This window comes from Opisthorchis viverrini (genome assembly GCF_000715545.1).
Source record: "Opisthorchis viverrini unplaced genomic scaffold opera_v5_63, whole genome shotgun sequence".
Lineage (NCBI taxonomy): Eukaryota > Metazoa > Platyhelminthes > Trematoda > Opisthorchiida > Opisthorchiidae > Opisthorchis > Opisthorchis viverrini.
This window is the reverse complement of record NW_008751719.1, coordinates 972,009-991,731: the sequence shown is the minus strand read 5'-3', so window position 1 is coordinate 991,731 and position 19,723 is coordinate 972,009. Positions and strand designations below refer to the sequence as shown.

The window sequence follows — 19,723 nt, the reverse complement described above, 5'->3', positions numbered from 1 at the left end:
AAAGCCATCGAAAATACCTGACTGTCACGTGTGTCTTTAAGTTGAAAACTAACATCCCTAGTCTGGTTAGATGCAGGTTTTTCGAACGGTGACATCAGGTTGAATGATAACACAGGTACACACAAGTAGGGCATTCGTATCCACTGGCTTGACAGTCTCGCTATCAGGCGAACGAGCACTACCGGTGATGTGCTTCGTTCATCTCATGACTTCTGTGCCCTCTGTCAAATAAAAAGAAAAACCGAGGAACTACGATTGTGTTCGCTGCAAAAAAGATCGTTACATAGGGAAAGTACAACACCGAAAAACGTGCAGGGGGGGGTAGCTCTCAGCTGACTATTCTCCAAGCTGCTTCATGAGTCGAAGTAGGTAACACAACGAAACTTCCGTTCGGTGCTACTGTTTACCAAAAATAATCGCAGGCGACTGGCTGATCAATCGACTAAATTCTGATCGATATCAGTATTGAAATGGGATTTTCTTGGGACAGCTGACCAGGTCAATACTAGTGAACGTTCAATACATATCTTCGATTCGGTTGACGTGGGTTTTGGCTAAGCGAGTGTACTAATGTGAGTAACTTGCTTAGTATCTATGCAGCAGTTTAGGGGCAAACAAGCACAGCTACTTGATGCTTGCTGAGGTGCATATGTGAAAGACGAACGTTTTGAGTACCATCCGAAAACGCACTTCGGAAACGGCAGAATTTGGGAAGCACTCAACTATCAAAAACACGCACTCATGTAGCAGTACAATACCTCCGGCCAAAACGGAACTATCTGTTCGTGACTGGTCCGGACAAGGCAAGTGTTGAGTAATTTGGGCTCATTCCTGATGTCATTTACTTTTTGACTGACATCGCTTATTTGAGGACAGAATGAATGTTTAGTTATTTACCAAATGACTTTCCACACAAACACAAGCACCATGTTTATTGTGTTAACTTGACAACAAATATGAGAAAATTGGTGTGCCTCTTTGTGACGAATAATCGCCAAAAGTACGGTAATTTCTCGGAAACGGTCTATCAGAAAATAAATCATTCCCCTTGAGAACCCACAACAGGCGATGACTCAAAATCCGTTCCCTTTGAGAAGGGACTATACTTAAGGATAGGTTCAGTAACACTTCCTTGCACATAAATGGAGCTAAGTTTCTTAGCGGAGTATCCACATGAAATGAGTCTGAAAAAAAGTTATCGATCTATATTCACCAAAACGCAATTACGTAGATTCTGTCTGGCAGTCCTCAGATGAAGCACACATGCTCTGACGATCATAAGTATGATTTCGCTCTACAGTCTTTTTTTACCAGACCATCTTCGGTGCAGATCTCCGGCGACGCGTAACGATCCCATGCAGTTAGATACTGCACATTCATTCAATTTCAGAAACCAATTTCGTTTCTCATCCTCGTTTTTACTAGATAACCATGTATGCTTGCGTATAAAAAGCATAGACTTCCGATAAATTCGTTACTAACTGCAGTTTACTCTCATTCTACCCCTATCTTTTTTTCGGAGATGCCGATCCGATTAACAGATCATGCTCAATCGGTCGATCCCGATGTATTGGCTTTACGAAAACACCGTTAATCGTGCACACAACCAGTCCGTTTTGTGAATATTTGTGATACAATACTGATTGTAGCGTCTAGCAGTCACCTGCGACCAGTCCTTCCCACTTGAACAGCCTGCGCGCATTTCCAAATTTGTTGACGTTCCGCAACAACTGTCAGCAGTTGACCTTTTCTTAAATGCACCATATAGTGGTCGTTGCGCTGTTTTGCTCATGGGATATGTGTCAAGCTCTGTCATTTGTTTGTACACGCACCTCCCGTCCACATTATCTCGGTTCCTTCTCCGCGGTGGTTTGTACGCTAGGTATTCAACTAGCAAGTCAGCCAGTTTAACATTATAGCACCATAAGTAACAGCATGGATGTGCGTCTTTCGTCCGATGATGTCCAAGAACTGTGGTGCAATCGTACCCCGCGCACCAACGCCCTATTATATTGACCGGGATCAAGCAACATGTTTCACACGTTCATCCGATTCGTCCGATGAAGTGAGAAGGCGGATACATCTGAGGCTTCAACGAGGGTATGGTAGTAGTGGTAAACGCATAGCTACCGTCAAGATAAGTCGTATCACATTTTGTAGTTTGTGAAACAGGATAATCCCACTGTGAGTGAGAGATGACGAACATCAAACGAGTTGATGGTACAACGAGGGATGCAATAGGAGAGCTGTTTGCAATCCCGAGGGTTGCGAAGCACAATGATGGGGAGTAGCAGTGAACTGCACATGTTCCAGTGGATGTGGACGAACAAGTAAGTATGAAAACGTCAGTGCGGTTAACCGTGTAGAAAGAAAATGGCCCAAAATTTCAAAATCTACTCATTTCAGCTTTAGCATGTCATCTCACTTATAAATCACAGCTAACATACGGGGTTTCAAAAGCTATGGTTGAAAGTCAATCCTAGTCGACTGATTATTCACTAATCAATTAGCCGATCCGCTCAGTTGGTTTCAATTGTACTCAAAGTGGAGGTGTACAATTCGTGAATCGGTCAATCTCTCTAAGTGATTGATTTCGACAGTTCAGTCGATCATCACCGATGTGTGAAAACAGACAACGATCACTGTTATATCAATGGTATTTTGTAGACAATTGGGAGATTTTTAGGTGAAATCTTGTAGGTATAATGATCGCACACTGGAAAGCCGGGAATCATCCCACTGGTCGCATCCCGAACAGATACCTTAATTAATGTGATCGAACAACAGGAGCAGTTCTCAGACAACTGCCACTCGGAGGATCACAGATAGGTAGAAACAATAGAAGGGTCGATTGTGCACTCACACATCTAAGCAGTGATATATTTTTGGTGCATCGGACTTGGTTTAAGTAAAGATTATTAAGGTTTGAAAAGAACATTCTGGAATCTTGTTGCAGCCTGATAGACCTGAATGGATGTATAGTCAGCGGCTGCAAGACCAAAATACAGGATGGGCCCATTAATCGCACATTCTGTTTCCGCCTGCATACAGACGGAAATGTGTGCCAGATTTGTTGTCACACTACCTCTCGCTGGGAGTAACTGCACAATACGATCACTGGGCTCTAGCGAATGCGTGGATAACGTGATCCTGGCTGCATTCACTCGTTAATGAAGAGTCGATAAACCAGTCCTGCACACTCATTGGATCAGAATGGTACGAAGTGGATGATGATCACTTCCAAAGCGAAATTGTTGTGTACCGGCCTATTCAATCACCGGATGCGATAACCAGTAATTTACAGTCTGGATTGCTCAGGGTCTCACTGACAACGAGCAAAACTTATTTCATGAAACGATTAAGCGTCTATTTGAGCAAATTCCTTGTGGTCCGCAACGTAATCCCCGCGACTGCTGAAACTCTCGCAAGCTAAGAAAGAGGAAATCCAAATTGTCCCTTAAGAACGTCTGGATTTGTTTTATACAACTTTGAGAATGTTGGTCGAAATCGGGTGATCAGTGCCAGAAATGTGGTTTTCGGGCAAGTTTTTTGATACTTTTGTATTTTGCCAAAAAAATTTTGTGTGCTGATAAGTTTTCGTTTTGTGCGAGAAACTATATCGCCATTTTCTGTTGTTAGTTATATATGAGTAGAGCTGGTCTCCAAATATGGACACTAATTCAAATCTAGACATTAACAGCCCTCCACTGATTCAGGTTCGGTTCATTTTGACCCTGTGGGACAATGAATTCCCACATGTCTGGGTTTTTGAGAAGACAATAAGTTCGAACATTCCATGAACACCTTGGATGGTCAACTATACAGGATTATCCTTGTATGTTTTGCTCGTCTAGAGAAGTTAATCCTAGCTGACAGCGAATTCACACAGTCTCGTGATTTGTGGATAATACAACGAGGAATACAGATTATGGATGTTGTTGGACGTTTCCTAAAGTTGGAGTCACTGTTTGACACAAAACTGCCAAAACTCAAAGGATTTATTGTGTTACACGTTTGTTACTGAAGTATTGATATTTATAAAAGTGCGTCCACATATTCATCGGGGTGCCTGTCATAAAGTCAGCTGTTTTCAAGATTCTTGCACAGCATTTCATCAGTGAGAATTGTGACAGAGCAACCCTTTCCCACTAAACTACTCTGTGACGTGATGACCCGCAGCAACACTGCTATAGAGCACAGGCCTGGAAGCCCAAAATCGCGAGTGACACTCATGGAAGCTCAACTCTAAGCCGTATACAAGGCTGCGATGAGATCTTTCTGCAACAGAAAAAATCCAAGTGAGAATGGTGGAGGGAAATGGGCAACTGAGTCTGGTCAGCAGCCTCTCCAGGACTCACTGAAACTTCTAGTTTAATAACGAGGAGAGGATGCAAAGGGGATCCCGATCAATATAGCAAGGAAACGGAATCGTTTACGAAATCAGCTCGTGAATGATGATGTTGCACTCCGTCACACTCACCTCACACAGCAGATTAATAGTACCAAGTCGCAGTGCAAACAGATTGTTGTTTCGTCATTTAGACGCTGTAAACTGGGTTTACGTCGCCAGTGCACACTGACGATGGGTTAAGACAGAGCGCGGACACTTACCTGCGCATCTCTGTGCAGCTTGACCATAGATTAGAAGCGGCGCGACTCGGGCTTTGTCTCTACCACTTGTCTGCATTTCTCTGTCTGACGCACGCCGTGCGAGAAATTCAGGTCCAGAAACCGGGTCAGCGACCATTCGGCACTCGTATGAATGGCGCAGGCGAAAGACAAAGCCAGACGAGTAGGCTCAGCCATCACGGTACCCAAGGGCCGTCAGACAGTATTGCGAACACATTTTCTGGCTTAGTTAAACTGGTTCTCCGAGCCATACAGTTTGCGCTGTCCCCACGCTAGTTCACTGTTCAGTCATGGGATCGATCACGTGCAAGTGTTTTGGGCGGTGAGCAACCGCAAGCTTGCACCAGAGTAGACACAGTGCGATGGCCCGATCTGTCGGTTTTGATGCAGTTAGATACTTCACCAATAAATATACACTTTTCGAAAATGCACGTGGTTAACTCAGTGATGGCGTGCAAGTACTGTGGCCGTATGGTGTTCGGGATGGTATCTGGTTCAGCCTCGTCATCTAGGAGCTTGTCAGGTGGCATGCCGTCTCACCCGCCGGTCTTTTTGGTATGCCATATTGGTCACATCGTACTCCACTCTGTTGCTGTGGTACTACTCTACCATCCGTCTCGGCTGCACTTTTCACTGTGTGTGAGTGCTATCGGCTGTGCGGTGCGGCCAGATGCATGTGACCTTGAGTGGCCTCCCAGACATTGCCAGGGCAATGTGGTTTCTAAGGCCAGTAGACCCATTCGGAGTGAGCCATCCGTGTGTTTCAAGGCGAACGTCCGGTCCGCACTTCGGTGGTCATTGCACCAGCAGGCCGTGTACGGACTTTTTTGCCGACAGTTTTGATGCTCCATAACTGGGGTTTGGGTTTGCCCTAAGGTCTGTGCTTTACAGATGTACCAGGTTTACGTGGCCAGGCCATAGCAGGTCTACGGTGATTTCCCAAGCCCACTAAAAGGCCAGCAGGATGACCTGTATGACACCTGAAAGAGAGCTTGGACGGCTTACTTCGCCTCTGAAGGTACGTTTGTAGCCTCAGACTCCGACACTGACGTTCTAGCCCCATGACTTATTTCAAGCCTTCGTTTTGAAGCGAAGTGCTCCGTCCGGGATCAATGCAATCTGAATCTAGCGTTATTCGGGCCCTAGTCGATGCCTTGTTATCTGCAGAAGGAATGAGCACAGAACATACATGACTCAAGCAATGTGTTGGAATATTGGTAGCTCGATTGCATTGGTTGGTAATTGATCAGGTGGCTGTTGATCTGTTCAGATCAACAGATCAACAGCCACCTGATCAATTACCAACACATGACGCTAATTCCCTTCCAGGAAAACATCCATAAACGAACTGGAAGCAGTCAAGGTGACACTTTGTGGTGAGGCTGGTTTCTATAACCAAAATAAGAGCACAAAGCCCTGTAGAATAAAAGGATCACTCTTGTACACGAAAAGTTTCGTGAGCAGCTGCGCTCTTAAAAATACTTCATTCCTGTGTTTGATTTGTTTGAATAATGAAGTAAAGCTTCCCAAAGCATGGGCATTCGTATCATGTGAAACGTTCCCAAAAGTATTTTGTCTTTCGCACTCGATTTTTGAAACCATTTAATAACGTATACGCGTTCATCAATCTTTGAAACCTGCAAAATAGTATTTCATACGGCTTGCCCACTATTGACCACTTGTGCGATGGAAGGCTATTGGTTTTCGTAAAGGACCCGGATCGAAGGAATTGCAGAGGAAATGCACCTGAAGACCAGGAACGATAAAACATAAGTTCAACCTTACAGCGAGTGATGGTCTAAGCAGAACAGACCCTAATTATGATAAATACTAGTCTTACCTCTGTCAGATGGTTTTATCAAGAGGTATATATCGAAAAAGAACGATGGTAATGAAGTTGGATTCCCTATCGAGTCGGTTGGCAGACCTCAAAGCACGGACTGAGTTCGAAAGTAAATGAAAATGTGCCACTAGCGATACTGATGACATGTATTATTTATCATATGGCTTGGCTAAGGGCTATCCGATACCAAAAAGGTTACGAGTTCATACCCTGGGAGATCAAATTACCCAGCTCGGTGGACAAACCAGCGACCATCTACGCCTCCTGTGTCACCAACACTCTCTCCTATAGAAGACCCTGAACTTGCTTTGGTAGTTGCCGTGAAAACGAATAAGTGAGGTCCTAGCGTTTTTAACCATTTTGAACGTTTGATTCCTCTTATAAAGATCCACTGGACGATTCCGCGTTCATGTAATGCATTTTATGCATCGATTGCCCCCAGTCTCTTTCTGTCCTTCTGATACAAAAATCACGGAAAATGTACATTCGCCCTTCCTGAAATCCTCAGTTTACACTGACAACGATGACAGGGATTTCATCTGTTTCATTATTTCGTTTAATGCCGGAGAAGCGGACGGCTGGCAAACTGAAGGCACCAGACGAGGAGCGAACTTGGATTTCCTCATTGAAAATGGTTATTTCAGTGTGATCACACTGGTGTGAAAGATCGGCGCCCACCCACTCGGTAGAGTTTATTACTGAACTGAACGAATGATGCATTAGTTGCTTGTTCATTATGAAGAAACTGTCCGGAGTCCTAAACTGAGAGGGGTGATTTTCTAGTAATCTCATTAAGGGTAACACATTAAGGTCAGTTCGCATAGGAGCCTGGTCTTCCTCATAGTGGAGTTACTTAGACAAAGACTGACAAGTCCTTAATCTCAAACACCGAGCTTTCGGTTTACAGTCTTTCCGGGTTCCAGTTCTGTGACATGCGAGCCCAGCACCTGGACAGTTGTCCATTCAACTGTAAGTCTGTAACTAGTCCAGGGTTTATGAGTCATAAGAAAATCGGGTGAACCCAGTTGACGACCACGGTGCCCATTGTTTATTTCGACAATGGCAAGCGAATGCCTACCAATCGCTTTATTACCAATCGAATACCGTCATTCTGGGTGAGAAAAGATGGGCCATCAGTAGGAGGTAAGAAGTAACCAGGCCAACCAGCAAAATATCAGTGGCAGTTAATGCATCGGCTCCAGAAAAAAAACTGCTCTGAAGGCAAAGCATAGCTGGGAGTGTTGTGAGGGGTTGATGATCTCGCGAGGAATATTCTAGCTTTCTTCACTGGTTACTTATGTGGTGGGCGAATTCACGAGATTAATCCCACCAAGGGTTAAGAATGCCCGCGTATAATACAGTCTGACTAGTGTGACTTTATAGCAATGTGTTGTTTGTTCTCTGGTCTCCCCTACGTTCCCTATTCTTGGGAGAAGGTTATAAAAGCGTGTATGGCTTTTCACAAGTAGCAAGTCTAACAAACTCGGACGTGTAACACTAGCTAGTCGGCATGCAGTGTCTGACCCGAAATCCCACAGAAAATTTCGCATTCCCTGGGCTGAAGGAACAAGTTCACCCGACAACACAATGATTAATTCGGGTACACATTCATCGGGTTCCACCTGTGTAGTAGTGCAACAGCATCGGCCTTTGAGTCACCGAAACAGGTCATCAGGGTTTTCAGTACCGTCTGCTGTCCCGACCGCTGATGTTGTTACGAACAAAGCTAAAGTCGTGCACAGCAGTAGCTCCAACGTCTATCAATCAAATCGTGAGTGGCACACTCATCAGGGTGCAGTTTCCGGCACTGGATGGTTAGCGAGTACATCAGGACTGGTTGGGACAAAGTGAGTCAGCGGATGGTCTGTACTGTTTTCGGCAGTCGTAATGGGGTCACGACTAAGACCAATGTTGTTCTTCCTGTTCAGCGTGCGAATATCCAACCGATGTGGAACAAATGTTTATCCAGTGATGTCCAAGTGTGGATTACCGTTAACCTGCCAAGAAAAACTGCCGGATACTGGAAAATCGGAAGGGAACCTATTCAGTACACCTGAAATAGCTGACCGTTTTGCACCGAGTGTAGTGTTGCCATTCCTAAGACTGTCCTAGTTACCTACACCGAATCGATGCGATGATACATTTTGAGGTGATTCAGCTAGTAACATCTGAATCGTATTCATTACGAATGAGGTCGAATGGACTATGACATTTTTTGAGTTGATTATTGATGGGTAAACGCAACTATCAGGGTAGCATTGTTTTAATAACGCATCGGTTCGATCACGATGGATGAAAACCCAGCTACCCGGATGACCAGGGACTACGTCAAATCTTCAGTCCCAGCAATATACTCAAGCCCATACCTTGACTATTCGAACCGTTTCTTGAAAATTGACCGTACATCGGTATATACCAGTCAAGCCCTTTGTACTTCCGATTAGTGTGCTCCCGACTAAGGTCAGCCACGGTGACAGAAGCGACGGGTTATTAAAAAACTGCACTCGTGGCGTTGTGTTTTTCCATCAACAATCAACTCTAACCGTTCTATTATTTTTTTAGAGTAGCCAGCACCAGGCTTCGCAAGATCTGACGGCCTAGTGCACGAAATCCGTTCGGTTTAGGAGGAATTTGCACACGGGAGTGAAAGATATTCGTGGGTTTCGGTTCATAAGACCTGACCTACCACTGCAATCGTAGCCCCTATAAAGCTGCTCGCCTAATATTGATGTACGGACTATTGTGAAGGGATTTAACTCAGTTGAATTAGTGGAAAGCAATGTATGGGATGAATTGTTGGCCTATTATAGAGTTCAACCAAGTGTTTGTTTACTCGTCAGGTAGTGATTTTGCGGGGCTAGATGATGGTCTCCAGTGGAGCTAGGTGGGTTACGATCGACCACACTTTGGAAGTGTGCTTTTTTCAGGTTACTCGCTTCAGTGCATGTGTTTATTTTTCAATTTTTTTCAACCGGTAGACAAATTAGCATAACACAAGTAGTATTGACTTGTGGCGAAATTGATCTCACATTCTGAAATCCTCTGTACACATCCAGCTTACGTAATCTATCTTGGATATTTTTTTCAGTCGAAATTGTGTGGAAACCTAACACGACAACTGTTACGGTAGCCATGGTAACTGAAATGGGAAGGTTGGTAGTGAACAGTTTCATCTTTAACGGGTGTTTAGTTCATTCGTATACAGGTAGAGCAACGAAGCAATTTGTTTAAACTGTTCGTGATCGGTTTAGACAGTAATTCGAATTGAAATTTGACTATACTTTACTGTAGTACCATATGCCATAGTATACTGCGGCTACTTAGGCCATAGTAGCACTGGAAAGCACGATGATCCCTTTCCAAAGCTTTATTTTAATGAATGTACCTCCGAACTTAGATTGTGGGCACTTATAGTAGGCTGCAACTGTCTTTCGTTTATCATCAGCTGATCAGTACAAATTCTGCTTATATATGAAAGGTGATGGGGCCCACAAACAGGACAAATGAACATGAATTAAGGATGAAAAATGTCACTCGGTCTCCGAGATGTACACTCATTTGCAAATTAATTTGGTTTTCACGAGAGAACACAAGGTTTATGGGAACTTGGGGACTGCGCCTACTTGATGAGCCCCAAGAAGGGCGAAACCGGTCATGGGCTGCCGAAGAGTTTTCAGCAACTTTGTGAGCAGTATCCTTCACTCGGTCTCATTCAGGTGACAATGTAAATTGGTGCATACGCACTGCTGTCATGTTCCCACTGAAGTTTGGCCTGGTAACCCATTAGCATTGCCCATAGTATCATATCTGGTCAAATTATCAGGGCTGTCTTGGTTAACCTTGTCTGCCTGAATAGACTGCGTACCCACAGTCTAGTACAAATTGATTCAACAGTTTCCGGGGTATGTGTGCGTACTTGCTTAGGCAGACGATGGGAGATTCTACGTGCGAATTTAAAAGCTTCCTTCATGTCCGCCCTATGACTTGTGTCAATCAGGTGAGACCTGATGGGATTCTAAACGATCCTATGTTGTTCCACAGCCAGTACATTGGACAATGTTGGCGGAGGCGGGCTGCAAGCTGACGGATGGTACAGCCGACATAGGAGGCCATACATACGCGACTGAAGTAGTTAGCAATCATAGATGAGGTCAAGTCTATCGTGATTCAGCGGATATAGTGGACGTCGGCAGCATAAAGGGTGGAGTTGGCGGCACTAATGAGCATTCATATTACAGTTTTCAAAACAGGCCAGTATTCGAATACCCAGCAATCTTTGATCAGGGTTTATCTCAGTAAAACTCTCGAGGTAGCCACGACCTCAAGACAAGTTGCACAAGTTCTTACTGAAAAGCGTCGTTCGAACCCGTCTTTCCAGTTTTGTACACCTAATCAGTGTTCGTCTCTGTGTCAGAGGAATGAAGTTTACGAGACTTGTATATTGCTCACTCCAAGTCATCTTTCTATGTGGCGTGCGCCGCATCTACCGATCTGGCATGTGACCTACCAGCACATCGAGAAAGGGCAGCTGATCGTTTTCTTTCTTCTCACTACTGCGGACATTATGTCTGTGCAAATAGACAAGCTCAGTCAGGGTTGCCCCGATAAATTAACGACAATATTAGGGACATGACTAATGAACTCTCAAGTCAAATCTCAGCGGGAATATGATAATGTGTGCATAAACTCATTTACATACGCATTTGACTAAGACCGAGTGGCATGTTTCCCCACTTCGTACTCTTTTGTTGTTTGTGTTTATCCCTTTTCCTAGATGAACATGATTAGTACTAGCCAACTGTCGATAAGCTGAAAATAATACTTCACCTATTAAGTGTCATTCTCAATCGAGACGTGGCTATAGTCAGGAGAGTGAGAAACTCTAAGTTCTCTAAGCTGTTACATAACCATTCATTGCACTTCGTGGTTAACCGGTTGGACAGTTCCGAACGACCCGAAAATCTATTGGGCACGATTTTCCAGTCAACAGCCAACGAAAACATGGGATCTAGCGACCTTGAGGAGATAACCATAACTTCGCAACCAGCTAGCATATCGGGATCCAAAAACCTTTTCTCAAAATACATACGAAATCCAAACTAGAAGATGTTAAGACTTTTATGTTGAAGGAATTTCTCACAGAATTTGTGGCAAATGAGACGTAAGACCGAACTCTATCTGATGACCACAATTGTTCAACTTTTGTGTGAAAAGGTGAAATGCTGCCACGATAGGCGTGAGCGATTCAGCGCGACACGTCAAACCCTAGATTAGTTCCAGCTTTGTAATAAATACCATCCAAGTTGCAGAAACTGGGATTATTAACTTTCACATCCAATAGTGAATCATTTTCAGTGTACCGTGTTGTCAGTTCAAGGTACACTCACGTATGGGGTCCTCGGCCTGTACAGGCAAAGTAGCTGATATTCACAGCGTGTAACCCCAGAATAATGGGGCTGATTGTACGGTTATACACTAACCTGAGTAAGCTGCAGCTAACGTTTCGGCAGAAATGCAGCGTATCCGTCATGGTAACCTGAAACTGATCCAATAATCAATCACAACTTCAGCCACTGTGGTGATCGTGTAATGAAGACATTTAACGTCAGGCCCCATTCATCGGTTGCACGCACACAGTCGATTTATTTTCCCTGTCTTGTTTTGCTAGTCTCCGACCCACGAAAGACCAGGAAACTGAATGAATACACCGTATGACAGATGCCATCGTCACGCATCATTTGAGTAGAGTTATCGATATCCGATCTGAGCCTACACTTACTGTTTGGCACGGAGAATGAATGATCTTCAAACTGGCGTGATCACTCATTAGTTATTTGTCCAGACAGTAGGTGTGAAAAGGTTAACTTACTTCGTTGGTCCAAGCCCATCTTCTGTTTACTCGCTGGACTGCTTTGACCAAAATCTATTGACTCCTTAAAATCTGTCTGAATCAGCCGATAACCTACTGCGTTTCATAGTCATTTTGTACCACGATGAATGGATTAGGTAGAACAGTAACGGTAGTATGAACACTGGAAGTCCTTATGATTATGTTGTAGGACTCCATTAGATTAAGGACAAACCACACCGCTGGTCTCTGAATAGTACAGCGCCTTGGCATTTAGTTAGAACGGATAAAATCAAGCATGTAAACGACCGTTGCATGTGCGTTTTGTTTGTTTCCCTTTTTACATTTCCATTGACAGTTTGCTCACTGTTGTGCGGGAACTGAGTCCCGAATCATGGCCACTAAACACTCGCAGATCTACACGATGTTTTCTAGATCGTCGTGTTATATCAGCAACTCATAATATCTGAATAATTTATCCTGTAACACAACAACACTTGTTCGTACTAGACTGCTCAGATTGTTCAGATAATCGCTAGATAGTGATGAACTCACGGGACATTGTTTACAACCAGTAAATTAGTCTGTCTTCTAGCAATCTCAGCGGGAATATGATAATGTGTGCATAAACTCATTTACATACGCATTTGACTAAGACCGAGTGGCATGTTTCCCCACTTCGTACTCTTTTGTTGTTTGTGTTTATCCCTTTTCCTAGATGAACATGATTAGTACTAGCCAACTGTCGATAAGCTGAAAATAATACTTCACCTATTAAGTGTCATTCTCAATCGAGACGTGGCTATAGTCAGGAGAGTGAGAAACTCTAAGTTCTCTAAGCTGTTACATAACCATTCATTGCACTTCGTGGTTAACCGGTTGGACAGTTCCGAACGACCCGAAAATCTATTGGGCACGATTTTCCAGTCAACAGCCAACGAAAACATGGGATCTAGCGACCTTGAGGAGATAACCATAACTTCGCAACCAGCTAGCATATCGGGATCCAAAAACCTTTTCTCAAAATACATACGAAATCCAAACTAGAAGATGTTAAGACTTTTATGTTGAAGGAATTTCTCACAGAATTTGTGGCAAATGAGACGTAAGACCGAACTCTATCTGATGACCACAATTGTTCAACTTTTGTGTGAAAAGGTGAAATGCTGCCACGATAGGCGTGAGCGATTCAGCGCGACACGTCAAACCCTAGATTAGTTCCAGCTTTGTAATAAATACCATCCAAGTTGCAGAAACTGGGATTATTAACTTTCACATCCAATAGTGAATCATTTTCAGTGTACCGTGTTGTCAGTTCAAGGTACACTCACGTATGGGGTCCTCGGCCTGTACAGGCAAAGTAGCTGATATTCACAGCGTGTAACCCCAGAATAATGGGGCTGATTGTACGGTTATACACTAACCTGAGTAAGCTGCAGCTAACGTTTCGGCAGAAATGCAGCGTATCCGTCATGGTAACCTGAAACTGATCCAATAATCAATCACAACTTCAGCCACTGTGGTGATCGTGTAATGTAACGTCAGGCCCCATTCATCGGTTGCACGCACACAGTCGATTTATTTTCCCTGTCTTGTTTTGCTAGTCTCCGACCCACGAAAGACCAGGAAACTGAATGAATACACCGTATGACAGATGCCATCGTCACGCATCATTTGAGTAGAGTTATCGATATCCGATCTGAGCCTACACTTACTGTTTGGCACGGAGAATGAATGATCTTCAAACTGGCGTGATCACTCATTAGTTATTTGTCCAGACAGTAGGTGTGAAAAGGTTAACTTACTTCGTTGGTCCAAGCCCATCTTCTGTTTACTCGCTGGACTGCTTTGACCAAAATCTATTGACTCCTTAAAATCTGTCTGAATCAGCCGATAACCTACTGCGTTTCATAGTCATTTTGTACCACGATGAATGGATTAGGTAGAACAGTAACGGTAGTATGAACACTGGAAGTCCTTATGATTATGTTGTAGGACTCCATTAGATTAAGGACAAACAACAACGCTGGTCTCTGAATAGTACAGCGCCTTGGCATTTAGTTAGAACGGATAAAATCAAGCATGTAAACGACCGTTGCATGTGCGTTTTGTTTGTTTCCCTTTTTACATTTCCATTGACAGTTTGCTCACTGTTGTGCGGGAACTGAGTCCCGAATCATGGCCACTAAACACTCGCAGATCTACACGATGTTTTCTAGATCGTCGTGTTATATCAGCAACTCATAATATCTGAATAATTTATCCTGTAACACAACAACACTTGTTCGTACTAGACTGCTCAGATTGTTCAGATAATCGCTAGATAGTGATGAACTCACATTGTATTGTTTACAACCAGTAAATTAGTCTGTCTTCTAGCAGTTACTCTTGAGCCGGAGCTTCGTTCATCGCACCAAATGAGTGCGGAACATTCCAGTTACTCTTGAGCCGGAGCTTCGTTCATGGTGTCCATCGCACCAAATGAGTGATTATCGGAACATTCAATCTTTTCTGGTTCGACGTCGTATGGCGTGTCTCATCTGCAACACTAAATTATCGTCACGTTATGGTCATCCCATTAACACTCATCCGAATCTGATGGACGTTTGTTGCTTTGAAAAACTCGTTACAGAAGTAATGTAGTTGAGGTGCTCTTGCCGTTGACACCTACAGCTCCACACGAAGTGATCGCAATTTCCTATGTGAAGATGGTTGATCAAGCAAATCTGGACGTCGTCACCGTTCGCCACACTCGGAAGATCAAACTGATGAGAACGTGGCAATAATTCATTTCATCTTATTCTTCTAAGTACAGAATCCAACAAGTATGCGTTTATCATCTTTCGTTGGTGGAGTAACCTCAAAGTAGAGCTTGATTTGTCGGGATCGTCACCCAAGTAAGTATGACCATTCGCTGAAAATATTCATTTGGGACAAACTAATTTGGTTTTTTCGAGAGACTCACCTGGAACCCAGCTGAATCTTTCGTTTATGATGTTCACAGGGAACTGAATGTGCTGCACCACGCCGCCTCATGTTTCAGTCGCTACGATATTCGAGATATCGCGATACATGCATATTTGTAATGTACTACTCATAAAATTGCTGGAAATCCGTATTCGCCAATTTCGTGCGTTTTGGTTTCAAGTAGATCTTAAGTTTGACGGAAACCCGGGGAATGCGCCTACCTGATGAGCCCCAAAAAGGGCGAAACGGGTCGTGGGCTGTCAACGGATTTTCAGCAACCTTATGAGTAGTACATTACAAAGATATCCATTTGGGCCATTCACCATCAGTATGTCCAATGAAGTAGGTCACAAGATTCTGCGGTGATCTGGACACACATGTGGTCTTCACGCAGTCTGTCTACTTCGCCAAAGACCTTCCGTGATCTTGCCTGACTAGACAACTTGCACTTTTAAGCCTGAGCGTTTGGGCGGACCAAAGCGTATCCGTCCTATGCTTCAGCCGATCGTCCCTACTCGGGTCATTTTTGTCATCCTGGCTGTGCGGCTAAACTTCACTTTTTTGTCTTAAGCAATTTCGAGCATGAAAACTGTGTACACCAATCTTCCAAGCAGTCTAACGAGCTGAGGTTGAATAGCTATTCACTTCGGTTAGCACGCAGTGGAACCGAACTAATGAAGCTTAATTGCTGATCTATTGCCTTCCCAAGGTTGTCTTTTGTGAACAATCGTTCACAAAAGTATGTGGAGTTAATAACGACTCTATCGCAGATATGTGAATGATACACTCATGGGCCGCTAGCTGGATTCAGCAGCGGATTGGGCACTCGGACGGTGGGGATCAGTTTATGCGGCTTTTGCGTTCGATCACACAGGTGGTCGCAGTTTGCTTCACGCTGGATAGGCTTGGTATGAGTGTAAATGGTTTAGTATAATAGGATGGCACAACTAAGAAGCACACAGTAAGTTGGTTCCGACCGATTAACTAAAGGGTACAATGAAGCTAGTTCGGTAGACGTAAGGGCTTCGACCTTGAAGTCTAAGCTGTCTGATATGTGGAGAGCACAGAATTGAATGAATGAACTTGAATGTTCTCTTTGCAGTGAACTGGGCAGACGGAATAAGCTACCAGATATATGTTCAGACCGCCGTAGAGAAATGTGAGTAGTTTCCTTGGGCATGTCAATGGTGAACGGACAATGTGCGTTTTTGATGAACAGTGTAGGTGCATTTTTCTTTCACGTTTGTATGAACTTTGATAAAATGACACAAATGATAAATTTCGACCGAAGAGCCGTATGACGTACAGCAACTTGTATTTGTCACGCATTTCTATCCGTTTCAGTCATTCCACTCGATAGCACAGCTGTCTGTGCATCAGTAAGTTGGAAAGCTGATTCTATGCCCACGAAACCCCGCGAAAGACAACTTGAAAGCGGAGCAAAAACAACAGATGCTCGAGACCTACTGGCAGCTTTTTGTTTCACTGCTATCCAGTACACTGAGAAATCCCAGCTCATTCTGTGATGCGTTACTTCATGCAAGGAAACACTCTAGAAGGAGGTGTTTCTATGAGATGACCGGTTTTGCAGTTCCACTTCGCAGGGCCGTACGGACGATACATTCTGGTCTTCCTTTAAGAGGAAACACGCATTTGCCGGTTGATCTTCATTTACTGATGTACCGTGATCTGCTGGGTATAGGTGAACCTGTTAAATTGTATAGAGTGATAAAATTTCGAAACGGATTATGGAAAATTGGGTGAGGCAACATCATAACTCGCTAGCCGAAAAATTTCGAATATTTATCCGTGTTTTGTTGTTACATCACAGTCGAACCCCCTTTAGTTGATCATTTTTTGTTTTCACTCTGCTTGGTTAGGAAATAAAAGAACTACCCGTTTGCAATGATCTGTAGGACAGAATATGAGCACTATCACGTAGAATAAGTAGGACGAATTCCTGACACATTGTGCAGAGTAATAGGTTGAAAGCATGATCTATACTGGTCGAGCAATTGGTCTACACCGTTGAAAATATTCACCTCTGGATCGAAGTACTTGGGAGGGGGGCAAAGGTCTCTGTTGCTAGGATATTTTATGTTGCCATGGTCCCATACTAAAGGGAAGATTAATAGGACTTCCAGTTTTAATGGTACTCGTGTCCGGTTGGATAAAATCTATCCCATCTGGCATACGAATGTTCTTTATTTCTCGGTATGTTAAGTCATGCCGTCAGAATTCTTTGGATTTATTGGTATATTACATCATGGTGATCTATTGATTTCTGCAGATTGTGTACTACACGCGAAGATCTTTAGGCGGAATTTGTCAGGATCAACACCACTTTCCTAATGGTACAAACTGGGTAATAAAGGTAGCTTCTAGCAGCATCAAAGTGTTTTCAGTAGTCTGGTCTCACGCAATTCGAGAGCAGTCTCTGTGCTATCAACTATTAGCGGTGGAACTCGCCTGCCGATGGAGCGTGGCACATCCACACACCATCTGCCTGCAGATATCAGTTGTTGCGCCGTTCCTCTTGACTTGTCCACGTCATGCAAACATCATATCTTGTGATTAGGATGCAGCGACATTCTTTCCATTTTCTGTCGTCTTTGGGGTGTAGGTTACTTTGTCCCTGTCGAGTATCAGTGCACCATTTTTACTTACCAGCTTTGCTTCAAACACACTATGCATGACCCAGTTCAGTTTAGAGGACTGCTAAATGAGAAATTAGGATATCAAGTAAAGGGCAGGATTTTTCAATGATAGGCATGCTGATGAGGTCTCAGTGACAGAGAGGAAAGTTCGCATACTTGTAACAGCGTGAACTTACTTGAAGAGAGCAACTATCCAGCTGATCCAGAACTTTCAATGGGCGTGCTATGCTGTGGTATTTTGTGCTGCGTCCGAAGTGAGCTGCGATCCGGTAATCGAGGTTTGGCACGCCAGTGTCAAAACCACACCGAAGAGGTACAGCTTGAGCCGTTATAATGCAAAACAGCTGCATAATATAAGCAATGCCGACAGAGAACGTAGTAAGGCTTTTCGCACACGGAGCATGAAGAATATGTACATTCGAAAACGTTGTTTACCTCCAGGTTGGCACCTCTAGGTGGCAAAGGTGAGCTCGAACTGTTCACGTGAGAGGCGCAAGTCCACACCGAACGAGAAGACGGCTAGCGTGGGTATTTCGGCGGGGAAAGCCTGGAAGCGAACTTCAACAGATGGTCGACCAGATTCATGAAGCGCAGCGCAGATTTCATTCTCTACAATCACTTCCACCTCCACGTTGAAATGTTGAGTGAAATAATTTGGCGACGGGATAGAGGAGTTGCCCAACCAGAGTACAATTACCTTTCGGACAGATTCCCAGGTGGATGTCGTAGATGCAAACGTACTCAGACTTTCAGGATCAAGGTGATACAGTGTCTTGGAGATTGGAAGCAACATGGTAAAACCAACGGAAAAACACTAAGCGTTTGGTCTCAGATCGATCGATGCGTGCAAGACGCTATACAGACCGCGTTTACCTGTTTGGCCTGGAGATTTTGGCATGTTTTTTAAGGAAGGAAATATTGTGAAGGGAATATTAGAGTGAAGTGAGAACTGACCGCAATACGTACAGGCAGGCACCTAACCTACAGGTCCCACCTAATTCTTCAGCTGGAGGTTTCGAATTTCGCTGAACGACGACTATGGTCATTGGAACATGATAGAACTCTTCCGCATACATATATTCATGGTCACAATTTCACTGACAAACAATTCAATACGCAGTGAATGCGCCGAGACTGATGTAGACAATGGCCATCACCTTCGCTTGATGAAGTCCCAATCGGTTTCTTTTTCTGGAGAAACCAGACCAATAAAATTCGGTTCATTAAAGGAACTCATAATCGGGTAGATTAACAAGCTCTTGCCTTGCTGCCTAACGAGGGTTACCAAACTCTTGACTGAATACCATGCTCATAAGGTTGCTGAAAACCTCCCAGAAGCCCACGACTGGCTTTGCTCTTCTTGAGGCAAACGATAAATTTCAGTTTCCTCGTCAGCACTACGTTAATTTGTAAATGCATCTAGTTCGCCAGTTACTGAAGCCTATCTTGGGAGGATTTTCAGCGCAAACAGTCAAACAGGGGATTTTTTTATTGATGCGATTCAGTTCTGTGCAGAACACAGATTCACATACAACAGAACTCATTCAAAAACGTCTCCTTTGTTCTGTGTTCCGTAAGATATCAGAGATGCCCAGCGAGATATCATGAATCATCGTTTGATGAGAAACCTAGACATAAAGGCGCAATGGAATGTTCGCCATACTGACCTTTTTACAAGGCGCACACTCGTCTGAAGGTGAATCCGAGTCAACCTAGATCACTGTCAAATTTCCTTAAGATGTATGGCAGTTCGTGGCTGATACTATCGAAGGTGAAGTG

The 19,723-nt window shown here is 43.9% G+C and overlaps 3 protein-coding genes across 3 annotated transcripts; all 3 read right to left on the bottom strand.

The window, feature by feature from the left end:
* Window positions 1–4,913: 4,913 nt before the first annotated feature.
* On the bottom strand, window positions 4,914–5,159 carry T265_04044 (hypothetical protein; the record flags this gene model as incomplete). Its single annotated transcript, XM_009168679.1, has 1 exon — window positions 4,914–5,159. One exon carries the CDS (start codon window positions 5,157–5,159, stop codon window positions 4,914–4,916), a length of 246 nt encoding a protein of 81 aa, XP_009166943.1.
* A 1,138-nt stretch (window positions 5,160–6,297) lies between these two features.
* T265_04043 (hypothetical protein) lies at window positions 6,298–10,955 on the bottom strand (the record flags this gene model as incomplete). The annotated part of the gene is made up of 3 exons (XM_009168678.1): window positions 6,298–6,375; window positions 8,839–8,927; window positions 10,820–10,955. 3 exons carry the CDS (start codon window positions 10,953–10,955, stop codon window positions 6,298–6,300), a joined length of 303 nt encoding a protein of 100 aa, XP_009166942.1.
* A 7,440-nt stretch (window positions 10,956–18,395) lies between these two features.
* Window positions 18,396–18,737, bottom strand: T265_04042 (hypothetical protein; the record flags this gene model as incomplete). The annotated part of the gene is made up of 1 exon (XM_009168677.1): window positions 18,396–18,737. The coding sequence occupies one exon, from the start codon at window positions 18,735–18,737 to the stop codon at window positions 18,396–18,398; it is 342 nt and encodes a 113-aa protein (XP_009166941.1).
* Window positions 18,738–19,723: the final 986 nt, after the last annotated feature.